At 46.1% G+C, this 17191-nt stretch overlaps 1 protein-coding gene across 1 annotated transcript in view; it reads left to right on the top strand.

Annotated features, from left to right (window-relative positions):
- Window positions 1-17191, top strand: part of SDR39U1 (short chain dehydrogenase/reductase family 39U member 1) — a 151878-nt gene that overhangs the window by 58497 nt on the left and 76190 nt on the right. Inside the window, exon 4 of the mRNA XM_069238296.1 lies at window positions 15150-15271. Within this exon, the coding sequence (XP_069094397.1) occupies window positions 15150-15271 (122 nt within the window). The remainder of the gene's footprint in view (window positions 1-15149; window positions 15272-17191) is intronic.

Raw genomic sequence — 17191 nt, 5'->3', positions numbered from 1 at the left:
ACAGCTCCAAATTGTAATTTCACAGTGTGAATACTATGCTTGATTTGTTCCAGGATATGCACTGGAAGTACAACCATTTTAGTCGCTACTTAAGAATGGGGTCAAATATAACTGGGCATCAAATGTTCATGACGCTATTGAAGAGATGAAAAAAAATGGTAATGAATGCACAGTATTTAGATTCTTATGTACCTTAGGGGTGATATTTTTTAACGGTTGATGCTAGAATGAAAGGTATTGGTGTCGTTTTTGGACAGTTAGCTAATGGTAAAGAGACTACAGTTGCGCTTTGTAGGAAGCTGGCCATCTATGTGGTGTACCAAAGTAAGGGGACACTACGCAGAGAGTACAGCTGACCCTTATTGGTTTACAGGGGTTTTAGTAATAATCCCAAAAGCTCTCTTTTCTGTTAGTGTGAGCGAGCAATTAGGCTTCTCAGAGAGTAGTACTAAGCATTTGTTTAACACACAATCAATAAATGAGCGGGACACTCAAGAAGAAACTTAAGACCAATGTTTAGAAAAAAATAAATACTTTTATATAATGTCAACACCAAAAAAACTTCAAAGAAGTTAAGTACTGTTGCAGTTGATCGACTTTTGCAAGTAAGTAACAGTTTTACTCAAATGCACTTTTATGTGGTAAAGACTTGGAAGTACTTTTACTGCAATGGGCTCCTTGCAGGCATTTCACCGGGGGCCCCTGTAGATTGTAGGGTGCTAGGAAGGCAAGGTCACAAGCAACACCAGCATTACAGTTTTACCTGCCCTGGGGCATCCGTGTGCGGTGGTGCTGGTCGAGTCGGGTGCCTTGTGCGCACTGCATGGTTGGTGACGAGGGGGGCACCTAGAAAAAGACTGCAAAGAAGGACTTGGGGACAAGACTGGGAGCTCCCAACAGTGGGCTTGGTTGGTGGGGGTCTTGCAGCAAGAGAACACCGTTAATTGCCATGGACCCGGGCCGTGGAACTCTGGTGCAGCAGATTTCCGTTGTCTGGTGTTCCTGCCTGCATCAAGGCGCTCCCCAGTTCTGAGGTGGACCTGTAAGAAGAGGACAAAGCAGGGCATCTGGACCATTCTTGGTGTTGTCCTCTGCTTTGCTGACATCCCTCGACAGCTGGCCCTTGGTTTTATTTTTTGCTGTAAGGAGTTTGGTACCCCGGATATGAGTGCAGAATGGTTCCAGTGGGCTCTTTTATCTTCTCACTTGGTGGGGAGACTGATCCAACCTCCTTGCACATTGTGACATCCCCCTAGGCGGTTGCTGCATAAGTGGACCTGGTGGTCAGCAGAACGGTGAGTTGGACGTTGAGGTTGGTACCTGCAGGGCAGAGAAGTGGCTCCTTCACTTCAAGGTAGATGCTGATGGCTTGGTGAAGTCCTGGAGTTCCTTTGAGGCTTTTGGAGTCTTCACAGCTGCAGGACGATTCGGGTTGTCGTGATTGTCGGGACAAAAGTCCACCAGCAGTCTGCAGTAGTTGCTTCTTCGGCTGTTCTTGATCTTTCTTCTTCTCAGACGAATCTGTCCTTCTGGTGTCAGAGGGGGTACCTAAATACTGAATGTAGGGCATTTAGAGGAGTGTAGAATAGTAGCCAACGGACTACTTACCCCTGGGGTGACTACACCCCATGTATGACAGCTTCCTATGGGAGCACATCAGGCTGCCCACCATAGGTGTGTGAGTAGCCTGATAGTGCACCACACCTATCTGCATAGCTAATTTCCTGCCTGTCCTGGTGCCAAATGGGCCTCAAGAAGGGGTTGGCAACTCGCATGTCTGTAGGAAGGCGGGGTTGCATATCAAAGGTGGCAGGGACTATGAAATCCCTGGCCTTGGTATGCAGATTGACTAGCCACGATGTTGGAGTAGGCGATAACACCTTCCTCCGGAGAAGCATTGTTTCTGGCCTCTGAGAGAATGATCTCTCAGCTCCAGGGGGTCGGAAACATGTCTGTGGTGGCAGGCTGGTCGATACCAGTCAGCCGGCACACTAAGGGTCTGGTAGGTTTCATGAGACCCCTTTCAGGTGCCCTCTGTGTGCATTTTATAATAAATCCAAGACTGGCATCAGTCTGGATTTATTAAGACAAGGTGTTTAATACCAAACACCATAGGTTTCAGTGAAGCCATTATGAAGCTGGGTAACTTGTACTGGCCAGTGCCCAGTATATACCATAAGTAGGCTTCCCTGTTCACTTGCAATGTCTAAGTAACTGAACTAGACATCAAAGGGGCATATCCGTTCATGCAGATTTGTCCTTGCATAAAATATGATGCACCCTGACTTAGGGGTGGGATACATATATGCTATGCAGTGAATTAAGGGCATAGTACACAATAAGTGTGCCATGTCGTGTTTTCACTCATGGCTTGCACCATGACACAGTCTGCAATTTTTAGGGGAGTACCTGAGGGTAGGATAATTCATGCTGCAGCCATTAGGTACCCTCGCTAGTACCCAGGCCCTAGGGGGTTAAAGAGGTGCTAGATTGGGTGCCAGTTGTTAACAATTAGACCTTTTACCTTGTTTTAGGAAAGGAGCACTGGCCCTGGGGACCTTTTTTAGCAGGCAACCAGTCCACCTCAGTGGAAAATCCCCAGTACCAGTGGATTTGACCATGTCCAAAAGGGGCACTTTCCTACACGTTTGCTTTCAGAACTCTAGATAAGGCTAGAGGCACTTTACACCTATTCCGTTTCATGTGCTAGCATGCTCGAGAGTGACTGGAGTCTTACTTGCTTTTATGATACATGTGGGTTCATGCAAAACTGCAAAGTCTAGTCACTAAAACTGAGGATTTCTCACTTTGAACAGTGGACATAAACAATTTACACAACCAGCGGAGGTCACATCATGGGCTTTCAAATGATGGCCAATATGGCAAGGGTCTACTATCATGAAAGAAGAGGATATGAATCATTAAAAATCTGCAAGTTGTGTGAAATCTTCGGAGGAGTGTTTTAACTGGAAGCAATCAAGAATGTTCCACTCATGTCTCTCCAAAATATTGTAAGGATATTCTACTCTAGCACAACGTCAGTAAATACAGAACACAGGCCATTTTACCCTGGACCTGGACCCCTTTGACCTTATGCTTTGTGACTGAAGCTTCCTTTGTCTTTTCAGCAAAGTGTGTCTCTCCCAGCTTCTTCATGCTGTAGGAAGTATTGCAGTGTGAAACATCCAACTCAAGCTATGTCCAGCAAAAATTTATAAGGAAACATCAACCCCTTCGTTCCAGACACTGTCAAGTTGTTCAGAGCATCTTTCCAGCAGGTCTCATCTTGAGGACATTAGCATGTTATAATAACACTGTTTTTTAAAACATTATTGATCTTGATCAAAACAACTGTATGACATTTCTTGTGCTAAATTATGGTACAATCTTCTACTTCATCCCAGAGGAATGTCATCTGCTAGACTTAAGAGTACACATCACCAGTGTAATATGTATAACTAATTAAATAAAAGTACAAAAGAAGTCTTGTCTCTTGCAGGTGCCTAGTAGTCTAGTCAACTCCTAATGTGAGGAGGTCAACTGAATGCATATAAAAGAAAGCCTGTTAGAATTCTGTCATGGCTACCGGTGAGGGTGTGCCCACAATTCCAGGGTGTCATGAGGAGAGTGTCTTGATTTTTATTTTTTATTTTTATGCTACTGTAAAGAGCTGATATACATGCAATTACCACTAATACCAAGTCATCTACTATGCAATTGGGATTTCTCGTTTCACCTTAATTAAATAGCTAGGGTCTCTTGGACCGCGTTGACCATCCATTTTGGACATCATCTACCATTGAATTCATCCCAAGCATGCCCTGTTTCTGGGTTTCTTATTCTCTTATTAACCTCCATGTACTACTGTATACTCTTCATTCCAGTGAATTTGTGCATATTTGTGATTAAAAAGGCATTATTAATGAACTTCTTGCTCACCTTTGATTTCTGGGGGTGTGGAAAAAAAAAAACTTGCATGGAGCTTTCCAGCATGTCCAGGCCAGCTCTTATCAATCAGTTGCTGGTCAATCGTTTCCAATAGTCTGCTCACTGGGTAAGGACCAACATATTAAAAAAAAGCTGGCTTCTGGGGTTCTACATCATGGGCATGTTGATTCTAGCCTCGGATACACTTTATTTATTCTCCAAAGGGTCAGGTAGGTTTTATGATTTATCTTAAAGTATATGAATTTAAGGCAGGCACTCTGTGATATCTGACTCCAGTCTGCTTCAGTTATTTCGGAGCTTTGCAATAATAGCACTGTGTTAAATAAACTTATAGCTGGCACCAAAGAGCTGCCTATTTACTGCCCTGTAGGCCAAACTTGTTTTCCTGAAGTATGCAAATACCTGAATGATGAGCCCTAACTAGGGCAAAACTGTTCCTGGGCTGCTTGTGTTCCAGTTCAGTGAGGACCCGGCCTGGCAGTTGGGCCTGGACTTCCCCTTGGAGCAGGGTCAAGACTGATTTGCTTATGGTTGGGTCCAAAGTGAGATGGCATTGTGAGCAAAAGAACGATAAACTGGGATGTGGCCCGAGTTATTACCAGTGGCTGAAATTAATTAAATTATTCCATCCATCACATTTTGTATACATTTTATTCCTGCTCAAAATCATGAAAGCTGAAATCTTGCACCAGCTCTAAGATCATGTGGAATCGAAAACCCTCCAACGTGGCATTTGAGAGTAAGGTTACTTGGGCACAAAACACACTATAGCTGAAGCCAAAGAGGACAGTTTCCATCCCTGTGACAGTAGTATGTAGTACTGCTCCTTCTTTGTTTGTAGTGCTTGAATACAGTATACCTTAGACTTAAATCAGTATTAGGAGTAGCCAGCGTGGGACCTGTGTTCTTCCATTAGGGTCTAATCTTTCAATAATTATATGAAACTCTTTACACAGGTCTTAACACCTCACCTGCCATTCTAAATGTATGTGGTTAATACAAAAGTTTCACATCTGACTGCAGTATAATCCAGAACATATTTTTAAGTGCCTAAGATGTTCCTCCTTGAAGCCTTACAGCCCCAAAAACCAGAACAAAATCAGTAATTGCTTGATACATTGCTGGATGAAAGGAAACTATCTTAGTCTCAAATACACTATGACAGAGATTATAACTGCTAGTTGACAACCTTGTGGCATTTCCTATTACCGGAATTGACCACATTAAAAATGTTTGGAGATTGGTTGCATCCAAACCTCTCCTTTTTCATTCGGCAACAGACCACTGTCACCAGAGAACTACTTTCCAACTCATTATGTTGAAAATACTTCTATTGCATTCAGACCCACCAGGGACTTTGGGCCATATGTACGAAAGCTTTTTCCCATAGACACAGAATGGGTAAAATCCTTTGGTACATCTGGCCCTTTGTGCTTTCCTCGTTGGAATACTGCAGCACAGTCTGTGTAGGAATGCTGAGGAAAGAAAGCTCTGACATTTAAAATCAAGTGGCTATACCTTAACTAATTTTTAAAGAAGCCAGACCACATCATTCCGTCCCTGGAGGAGTGCCCCGGCTCTGTGTAGTAAATTCTATTCACCTTTCAAAGAGGCATTGAGAGAAAAGATGACCTGAATATCTAAAAAAGCTAGCTCTTGAAAACACCTCTTAGGCTAAGATTTAGCATGCAAAGGTTAATTATTCTATCAAGTTTCAATCACAAATGGCATGGTAGAGTACAGTAACCAAAGTCCAGAACTTTTTTAACTGATGTCCTGGCTTCTTTCATAAAAACACTGAAGTCAAGATCTTTCTCAGCAATCCACAGATTTTCAGGACCACATTCATCTTCAAAGGAGATTGGCATCCACAAATACTGGTACAGTGGCGGTCACTGGCTAAAGGCATCCAAAGCAATTAACTTCATTATCTCACCTAATGTAGGTTAAAAACCTAACAGTCAATGGCGAGGTCATCAAAGCCCACCATGTATATCAAAGGCAATCCGGAGCAGAACCAGTGCGATGAGCTTGGGAGTGCTGGGCCTGCCGCGCCCCGTAGGATTGCTTGTGCCGGCATAAGGAAAGGAAGCGGTGGCAAGGGAGGTCGGTCCCCCGATTGGACAGTGCTGCAGTGGGGACGTCCTCAGAATCCAGAGCTGAAACGGGGCTGTGGGCCTGGGAGCACTGGGCCTGTCGTGCCCCGCGGCCAGGGTGTGGCCGTAAGGACTGAATAGTGGTGACAGATGAGAACTTGAGGCAGACCCCCATGCGCCTTTTGCAGGATGACGGCCCTGCGTGCGGGCCCGGCGTAAGGCCTGCTTACCTGGCCTGGTTCCCTCCGGCAACGGGTCACGCTGGCATCAGAAAAGGAAGTGGAGACAGTGAAGCATCAGGGGCATACTGGGATCCTGGAGTAGCGATGAGATGGTGAGCCTGGGGGTGCTGGAGCTGACACCGTCCATGGCCCGGGGGTGGCTGTGGGTGCTGGAGAACAGTACCAAACAGGAGCATGTAGCCGGTCCCCATGCACCTTTTGAAAGGAGATGGTCCCGAGAGTGGAGCTAATGTAGGGCCTACCTACTGGACCTGGACTACTCTGGCGTGGGCCCACGCCGGCATAAGAAGAGGAAGCGGCGACAAAGGCGGACGGCCCCCCGAGTTGACAACATCCTTCAAACCCGGAGCTAAGGTGTGAAGATGAGCCTGGGTGTGTGGGAGCTGAGGTGTTCCAGGACCCGGTGGTTGCCGCAAGTACCGAAGGAGGGCTCCAGTCGTGGCATGTGGCAGACCCCCATACGCCACTTGAAGGGGGACTGTCCTGCGCATGGCGGTGCCGGTGGCATAAACTCAGTACGAGAGTAGTGGGGGGACCCTCCCCAGCGGACGGAGGAGTGGGGAGGGACGCAGACTCCCGGAGGCACACGGATACATCCTGCTACCGTCCCCACAGACGGCTCTCTGGAGCCTTAGTATAACAGCAGTCACGAGGGACTCACAGGCCTATTACTGGCCATCAGGAACGGCTCTAAGCACAGTGCCCACTGGCCTGGAAGTACTGGTTAGGGGCTTTGCAGCGCCACTATGAGCAAAGCTAAACTACACAAAGGAGCCCAATCCAACAAGATCATGCAATACACCACCCTGGGGTGTGGATTGAGCACCGCAGAGGGGCAAGACCCTCCAGCCCAGCACTCACAGGACACTGCAGATATTCTGGAGGCAATCAAAGGGACCCGAGAAGCTCTAGAGAACAAGATGGGCACTATGGCAATAGACATAAACCCCAAAACTCAAAAAGAGACTAAATAATGGGAGGGTTTAGAGAAAATGGTCCTATGCACAGTATTCCCTTATAAATCACACAACAATGAATGCATAGTTCCATATAAAACAAAATAAGTTTTAGTCCCAGTATGGGAAAGACAGACAGGTCCCAGAGAAGATCCTAGATCAGGAACTGAAGCCCTCACTCACAAAATAGTGACTTGCTTCATCATCGGGTTTTGCTCCTCGTCGGGCCGGCACTGCAATGCCCGACGGGCCCCTCAAGGGGGCTCTTTGCCAGAGATCTTTTGTAAGGAAATTAGCCGATGGGTGAATGCAGTTATGTGGGATTGGTGAAAAGTGCTGTTAAAAATGACTAGAGGACAAAACGCAGGAAAACAATTATTCAAAAAATATATAAAACAGCCTCTGTCGTGATTAAAACCCAAAAAGAGGAGACAAAACAGAATGTCTATTCTTACCCTATTAGTATATAGTGTCTAGTTATCACAAACCCTACAGTTTAGGAATGAGATAAGGGCAGAAACAGGGGTCCCTATACTGCCCAGAGATGGTCAACATGTTTCTTGCTCAAATTGTCAATAATGATCAGGTGCGATTCGTCAGGACCGTAAATAACCTACCTAATCCTCACTTTTCAGAAAGCCTCCATCTGGTGGGGCTCCCGGAACGGATGGAGGGGCCCTCCACAGAACATTTCCTAGAAGACTGGCTAGTTAATGCCTTATAGCCCTTGCACCTTTCAAAATTCTTCACGGTAGAGAGGGCACATAGAGCCTTGGGCCCGATTCCGAAACCTGCCGCACCACCGCGAGCAACTATAGCACGCTTTTTCAACTATGGGATAGAGACTTGGGCCCACATGTACGTACCATTTTGCACGTCGCAAACAGCGAATCGGGCCGTTTGCGACGTGCAAAATGCACTTTGACATGTAGCAAACCATTTTTGCGATTCAGTAAACTATTTACTGAATCACGAAAAGGGATTGCACGTCGCAGTTAGGAAGGGGTGTTCCCTTCCTAATTGCGACTTGCAGTCCCATGTATGATTGTTTTGTGACTGCGAATGCGGTTTCAAAACAATTGTAGTTAGCACCAGTGTCACACTGGTGCTAACCCATTCGCAAACGGGAAGGGGTCCCTCTGGGACCCCTTCCCCTTTGTGAATGTCAGTAAAAACATTTTTTCAGGGCAGGTAGTGGTCCTACGGACCACTGCCTGACCTAAAAAACTAAATGAGCAAAAATGTTTCATTTTTTGTTTTTGAAATGCATCTCGTTTTCTTTTAAGGAAAACGGGCTGCATTAAAAAAAAAAAAAAAGAACTGCTTTATTTAAAAGCAGTCACAGATATGGTGGTCTGCTGTCTCCAGCAGGCCACCATCCTTGTGAGGGCCGCCATTCCCAAGGGGCTCGCAAATTGCAACCTACCTCATGAATAGTCGTGAGGTGGACATTTGCGACCCAACCCCCTTGCGAGTCGCAAATAGTGTAATTGACACTATATAACATACAGTTTTGCGACTCGCAATTTGCGAGTCGCAAAACCAAAGTTTGATACATGTAGCCCTTAATACTTTAACCTGTGCGTGCTCGGCCCCCCTCTATCTATGAAGGTAGGCCCATCCTTATGTTTCCAGATTACACGAGAAAAGTGAAAACTTCAGAGAGACTTCCTTGGGGTTAAAAGAAAGCTATGCGACAAGAACAGCAAGTACAGTCTCCTCTTTCTGGCCAAACTGAAAATACAGTATGGAAAATCAACACACTTTTTCAAGACTTCACAGGAGGCGTTTGATTGGATGGGAGCCCAAGGTTCATCGCAGGGAGAACATGCTTCTAGACCTCTGAGACTGGGGGTGGGGGAGAGATTTAGGACCCAACGGCCTCCTCGAACAATTCGCGCTCCCACAGGAGAAAATCGTGTTTTGTCACCTGATGGAGGCCGCATGCTGACAGAAATGGAGGGGGTGGAGGTGGTCCTGGAGGAAGATCTAGAAGTGACCCTTAACCTCTTCCTCCCCGCGTCCCACTATACAGATACTTACCACTCCAACTGTTTGGACATTTGACACTGTGACCTGATGATGCACCCATCCAGCGCCTCTGTTAATAGGAGGGCAGTGTGTCTTTTGGTACTGTGCCCTGCTTGTGTGGGTGACGGAGATCCGTACAACTCCTTTCCCTCTTCATACAATTCTGGGTTATCTAGACCCGATTGGACCTTTGTTGGGGGCAGTATGGAACTGATTGGTCAAGGTTTGGGACGGGATGGCTCGGGATCTGGATGCCCCAGAATTGCTGAGCCTAAGTTAAGCTCGTAACAAAGGGTCACTTGAGGTCCTGACCAGATTCTTCAATAGCACATGTTCTAATTCTGTATATATAATTTCTTTTCTTTTTTTTCCCCTTTTGGTAGGGATACGTGGGACGGGGTTTCACACCCTCTTGGGGAGTTGGTAATGGGAGCGTGTCGCGGCCACTACCTATGGGTGGGGGGAAATGGAGAAGACACAAGTTCAGTCGTCCCCAGAGATGATGGGTGGGGAATTCTGTTAGTTGTTTTTGTTTGTTCTGCGTTGTATCTGTTGTTACTACCAGACCTGTCATAGCGCAAATGCATGTCTACCCTGTTGAACGGCCTTCGCCGCATACAGCTGGCCACCCTGGACCTCTTTGTGTCCATCTGGTCACAGTGATAATATACTACAGAAGAGTTCATAGACGGTAGTAGTTCGAACAGAATACAAAATTCTGACTTGGAATGTACGGGGCCTTAATAACCCTGCTAAACAAAATAGGGTGTACGCTTTCCTGAAGCGCTATGGGGTCGCCATAGCTCTCTTAAAGGAGACACACATCTGGGGACAATATATTACCTATCTCCAGAGAAGATGGAGGGGTCAGGTCCTTGCTACCTCCTATTCAGGCTGTGCAAGAGGAACGCTTATATGGGTGGCTCTGGTGGTCCCCTTCAGGGCCTTCAGGTCGCGGAATAGGGTAGATATGTCTTGCTGTAGGGAACACTGGATGCTCAACAGATAGTTAATGTATATGGCCGGAATATAGATGATGGTGAATTCCTGGGTTCTATGATGAAAGGGCTCAGATTACACCCACCACTGACCTGATTGTGGCAGGTGACTTTAACTGTGTGCTGGACGGCAATATGGACAGATCACCCACCAAACTTCACACTAAGCATCGTTCAGCGGCCTCCCTCCACCAGCTCATACATACACTGGGGCTGGTGGATGTTTGGCGTCAACATCACCTGCACACCCGAGCCTACTCCCACTACTCCCATCCAACGAAGACCCATAGCCGTTTGGACTATATGTTGACTACAGTGTCATCTACACATTCTATCACATAGGTTCAGTACCTGGCAAGATATCTCTCGGACCACACCCCGCTCCTTGCTACGTACACTTTGCTGAGGCACCGCCCCACCCAAGGTGCCCCTGTGGCGCCTGCGGCCAGAGACCCTCATTGACTTAGGGTTTCGAGCAACACTACAAGAAACATTAATGCAATATTTTAAAATGAATAGACACACTAATAAGAGTCGGCCACCGAGTGGGACGCTATGAAGGTGGTTCTCCGGAGTGTCTGCATGTCTACCTCAGGGAGGGTGAGCCGAGTGCTCGAAAAGGAACTGTCAGATCGGGAGCAAGAGCTGGCGACACTGTGGTCTGGGCCTCCTGTATCTCCAGAGCTCAAAGTGCGGTGGGAACACTTGAAGGGGAAGCTGTTGTACTGTTGGCTCCAACTCGAGAAACATAATAGAATAGCAGCTCGTAGACATTGGTACCTAGAGGGGGATAAGGCAGGGAAGATGCTTGCTCATTTAATTAAAGCAGAGAAATCACTTGATCCCATACTATCCATACAGGACCGACCGGGCCGGGAGGTTTATACTCAGCAGGCCATAGACGACGTTTTTATGGACACCTCCCACTAACATTGACAAGACCGATAGACACAACTACTTGCATTCATTACCCCTTGCATCTATCTCAGAATTAGATTGTGACAATCTTGGGAGCCCGATTAGTAAAACAGAAATCTTGGAGGCCATAACACCACTAAAGTTGGCCAGAGCACCTGGGAGTGATGGTATACCATCGGATTTTTATAAGGCATTCCCAGGGATGTTGGCGGAGAGACTGACGGAGATGTATGCCGAAACATATAAAACGGGATACCTTCCTCTGTCCATGACCAAAGCTCTTATAGCACTCATACTCAAACCAATCAAGGATAACCTAGACGCAGGTTCCTACCGACCCATATAAATGTTCAATATAGACATAAAGATTTGAAGCAGTATCCTCACGACGAGACTGCTCCCTCACCTCCCGCCCCTTGTCCACAAGGACCAGTCCGGGTTCGTCCCACATAGAAACACCCTCCATGATCTATGTCGACTAGCACATGTGATTCTCGATCCCCCATCTCCATCAAGATTAGTACGTCCTCGCCTTTTTCGTCATTGAACAGGCCTCTGATTCCCTTAATTGGGACTTTGTCTGGTCAGTGATGCGAAAAATGCAGGTGGGACCAGGGTTTATCCGATGGATTAAACTATTATACACTCAGCCTAGGGCCAGGGTCCATACTGTACGTTACACATCAGATGAAATCTTATTGCAAAGAGGTACAAGGCAGGCATGTCCCTTGTCCCCCCTAATCTTTGCGTTAGCGATGGAACTTCTTGTGTGCAGATTACGTGAGTTCCTACAGGGATGGGGTATCGAGGTGGGGAAGAGTAAACATTTTGGGGGTTATTACAACTTTGGAGGAGGTGTTAATCCGTCCCAAAAGTGACTGTAAAGTGACGGATATACCACCAGCCGTATTACGAGTTCCATAGGATATAGTGGACTCGTAATAAGGCTGGTGGTATATCCGTCACTTTACCATCACTTTTCGGACGGATTAACACCTCCTCCAAAGTTGTAATAACCCCCATAGTCTCCTTATACGTGGACGATGCACTGATATATCTCCGTCGCCCCGATATATTTCGCCACTTGCTGCTTAAAGTGATGGACGAGTTTGGGGGGGTGGTGTCAGGCCTGCGGATCAATGTGGGGAAGTCCACCCTGTTTCCACTTGAGGCTCTAGCAGGAATACCCTGCGATGAGCTTCCCCTCACCGAACTCAGGTGGGAACTTGTAAAAGTTAAGTATTTGGGCCTGTACATAACACAACATCAAGATCTATTTTATGCCAGTAATATGGCCAGTGTGTTGATGGGACTAAGATCCTCAGTCAGTTTCTGGAACTCCCTTGGGCTGTCACTACTGGGCAGGGTAGCGCTAGTGAAGATTGTTGTCCTGCCCAGGTGCCTCTATATAATTAATGCAGGCTTATTTTGAAATTCCGAGGGGAGCATTCCGCGAGGTCGACACAATCTTAATTGGCCAGGGAAAGAGAAACTAAGTTGGCCTGACGACCCTGAGGCATGGATGGGCTGAGGGTGGCTTAGATGTCCCAGATCTGGAACTGTACCATTATGCAGCCCAGCTCCATCATGCTGTATCTTGGTTGGACGGGTAGTGGAACTGGGAGAGAAGACTCCTGGAAGGGTCACATGAAGGTCACCAATCGGGGGAGCTTTTACTGTCAGGAGCGGACCTACCTAAGCACTTTCCGCAGTTAATATGTCTTATGGGTCGAATTTGGGACTGGGCGGTCAAAACAGTTTTTGGGGGAACCCCATTTGCTTCAGATTTGAACAGTCCCTCAGTTCAAGTGCATAGCGCAATTGATGTTGATGGATAAATGATAAGAGGGGGGCTGCATAATGTTAGTGGACCTTTACCCAGAGGGACGATTTATACCCTTGCTGGAGGCACAAATATGGTTCCACCTGGAGGGGGGGGGGGCAGTTCCTTCAATATGCCAAAATATCTGCCACGGCACGCCAACTTTCCCTAGTGCACCAGACCCGACCTCTACACTGACCACTCTTCTAGACATGGCAGGGGGAAGACGCTTTGCTGACAGACGCCAAAAGCCACTGAGAATTGAATAAGTTTGGCAACAATAGAGCGCAGAACAGATCTCTCCCCAAGACTGGAAAGAAATTCACAAAGTGGTTCGTGGGGTGGCCACTTCGGCCAGATTTAAACAAATCCTTTATAACTTTATACATATTACATATTTTTCCCCCCAGCGCCTCAGCCGAATACACCCCTCTAGACCCAGCTCTTGTCCTAGATGCAGGGGCGGACTTTGTCCACATGGTCTGGTACTGTAGAAAAATATCGGAGTTCTTGACAGAGATCCTAGAACACTTAAAAGCGGTTACAGGATGGGACGTCTCCCTAACTATCACTGATTGTCTATTGGGGCTCCTACAATTCAATCCTAAAAGAAAAATCACTTGAAGGTACACAATCTTAGGCTTAGTGGTGGCTAAGCGTCGAATTGCCATACAATGGATTAGCCCTCACCCCTGACATCAAGTGAATGGAGACAAGACTTGTTGGAATGGGCCTGGGCCTAAGATTCACATTTGAGAAAAACCAGGAGGGATGCGGGGAGGAGGGGAGGCCCCGAGTGCGTGGGAAGCCATGACCCAAACATTAATGGCCCCGGTTAAGGTCTGAGACGATCTATGCGGTCAAAACCAACGCTTCTATAGCAATGTCTCTTCCAAAATAATGAGTACCATATATGTACGAGGATCAAGGGATACGTGACAGATACTGCACACAATACCGGCAGGCGTGGACAGAGTACACAGACACCTTACGACATTCTGAGACTGACTAGTGCTGGTGGTTTTGAGTTTTACAGTTCTTATAATGTTGATGTAACAATAAGGGAGCTCAAGTAGAGAACAAAATAGAAAAAATAACTGAAACCGGTGGGGGAGTAACTGAAAATGTTATCAATACTCCAATGTTTTTTCGATGTATATCTGTCTACTGCTCCGAATACGTTGTAAATGAATGCTGACTTTATAAAAATAAAGAAATATGGGGAAAAAAAGTTTATTTCGATCAAACAAAATATTAAATTGCTAAACTTCAGAACAAAGCAGCCCATCTGTTACTAGATTTTCATTGTTGTGACCATATGATGCCTGCCATGTTCCAATTTCTTGACTTCCAGTTAGACCTTTTATCCTATTTAAGTCCTTAGGTGTGGCCCATGGATCTTATCAGAGTCATGGATCTGGTGTATATTGATCAAAGCATACTGACTTAATACTCAACATGAGTCTCTTTTGAGGTAACTAATATCAAATATATGTTCAATGTATCGCTGTTGCCTGGGTAAACACTCCTTTTCTCTACTGGTTGCTGAGCAATAATATTTCCTCACTCTAAACACAAAAGTGATAGATTATAATCCTCAATTTAGGAAGGACGTAAATACTTTTTTTTTTTTTTTAGCTGGCTTAACGTCTTAATTTTGGACTGTTCAATTTACAGCTTGAGCGATCAAGTTCCTTCAGATGACCAAAAAATTTCAAAAGTGTTTATTATTTCCATCCCTGGACAATAATAAATTCTAGCTTCTTTTACTTATTGCCAGCCTGTATAACCAGTAATTGGTTGTACAGGCTGGCAATATAAGCACAGTGCTCGAGTGGGCTTGTTGTACCAGTTTCTTAAAGGTGGGACAAGGGTGCAAAGAGTAAGGATAGACATAGTGCTGGAGTAAGACAGCAAGCCGTGATCTACCTCCCCTGGCAATAGTGCATGAGAGGTAACTGTGAATTGACTATCGCTTGACAGGGCTGGAGGAGCAATCGTGACTTGGACATGCTAGTTCATGGCACAAAGCAAGTGGATTTAGCTTCTGATGTGGAGACAGATGGAACATGGCAGAAGATCCCTAAAGGAGCTATTATATTGCCTGGAAATTATCACAAGCTTTTTTCTCTTTTTAGATGGAACGAGGACTTTAAGAATGAAGTTGTCTCCAGCAGACTCAAGACCACCAAAATCCTTGCCAGAGCCATCAGCGAAATGGACACTCCACCTCGTGTGTGGGTGTTGGTCACTGGCGTGGGTAAGTCTACCAACATCATCTAAGAACATAGCTTAACTGTAATTGCAGTTCTTCTTCACTGGCATTTGTCACATTGCAAGCTGATGGCCACAAGCAGATGCTACTAGGCCCAGCCACTGGGGTTGAGGCCTTTTACTCCTGCTGTCCTGGGGCCCACCCTATGATAGGCTCTGAGCAACTGGCTCCAAGCACTCTTTCAGTAGTTGACTCTCAGTGGTAGCGCTGGTCAAGATTTCTCGAGGAGGAGATAGTTTTAGGGTGAACACTTAAAATACTTCCAGCAACCCCCAACACATGAATGTCCAGTCAAATATTTGCTTTCATATAAAAAGGAGTATTTCTCTACGAACACTAAGTACAATATGGCACACCACAAATAATATACAGTCTTCATAAGGCAGACTTGGTAGTGTTCCCTGGGTGAGCTCTTGAGCCCCACTTCCTGATCTAAGGACCATGGTTATTCCCCATTACATGAGACAACATAAACACTGTGCCCTTCTAGTGAGTTAAAGTCTTAGAAGTTCCACAATGACTTTGAGAAAGTCACTGTCCCCACTCCATAGCGCATCAGTCAGAGCAAGTTCCCCCAAGACCTGGCATTTTGGTATTCAATCTTACCTGCTCTCGTTTGAGTGGCGGTTCGTAGAATCCAAAAGCGCATTTGTGGCCCGGTGGTGGGCAGATGTTGAGATGCTGTGGTCAAGACAGCAGGTGACAACGGGACTCCACTGGTCACATGCTAAGTCTTTCCATTGGTATTGGGTGAGACAGAACCTGGTTCTCCAGAGCAAATTCTTTATTCTCTTGGATGATGTGCCCTCACCCAGCCAAGCGACTGGCAGACCCTCAGTTCCCAGTTCTAATCACATCATGCACAAGACATGCTGATTATCTCTCCACAGTGATGAACAGCTTCAGTTTGACAAGCTGGGAGTCTAGGACTCCCCTCCCTTATAATCCATGTCCAGACACAAATGTAATTTAGTGTCTCTGTCTTTGAAGTTTGTGTTATGGGGGGGTTTCTCACTTCGAAGCACCCACTGCTCCTTCTTATTCTTCCTTCTTAAGGCAGTCTGCCACAGTAGCAGTGACTCAAAACTTGATAGCCCCAAACCACAGGCCATGATAGTGACTAGAGAATCACACCTGGATGTGAGGCTCAGTGATATATGTTTATCAGAAGGTTACAAAGACCCCCAGCCTTACTCCTTATGATTCTTTTATCAGCCCCCATCTGCTTCCTGAAATGTGTACAGTTCACTTTTATCAGTGACTTCTTTCAGAATCAAATAGCCCTTTTGAGGTACACTGACAGGCTTTACTCTTCCTTCCTTCGTGTATCTCTCAGAAATGCAGCAATCCACAAATCTTTCTTGAGGGCTCCTCCACGTCCACATGATTCTCAACAGTCCAGGTGTATCCCAAAATGGACACAGAAGCTTCCATGTATTGTGCCCTTCACACGCACACATACATTCCTTTGTGCACATGCAATACATACATGCAGGCTTCCATGTCTTGCACCAGTTCACAATCAAACAGACATACATCCAGCGAGCTCATACAGACACATGCTGTCTTCCATGTATAGTACCACTCACAGGTACACATCCATCCTAGCATGCTCACGCAATCATGCACTGTTTTCCATGAATAACACCACTCGTAGGTACCCATACATCCCAGCACACACATGCAGCAACAGGTGTAATGTGGGCACTACATACAGCATGAGTGGGTTAAGCACACAGCAGTGGCTCCACTCTGGTGATACAGATAAAAAGGCCTATTCATGCTACTGATCAGAATTACTTAAAACACTGTATGTTGCCACCACCTCGCTCATGCTACTTAACTCCAGAAGAAGACAGCAGCCTTCTACTTCACGAGGGTAGGTCATTGGGTCACCCGTCTGCT

Source organism: Pleurodeles waltl, chromosome 6, assembly GCF_031143425.1.
Source record: "Pleurodeles waltl isolate 20211129_DDA chromosome 6, aPleWal1.hap1.20221129, whole genome shotgun sequence".
Taxonomy (NCBI): Eukaryota; Metazoa; Chordata; class Amphibia; order Caudata; family Salamandridae; genus Pleurodeles; species Pleurodeles waltl.
Note: the sequence above shows the minus strand (reverse complement) of the source record. Positions and strands in the feature narration are given on the sequence as shown.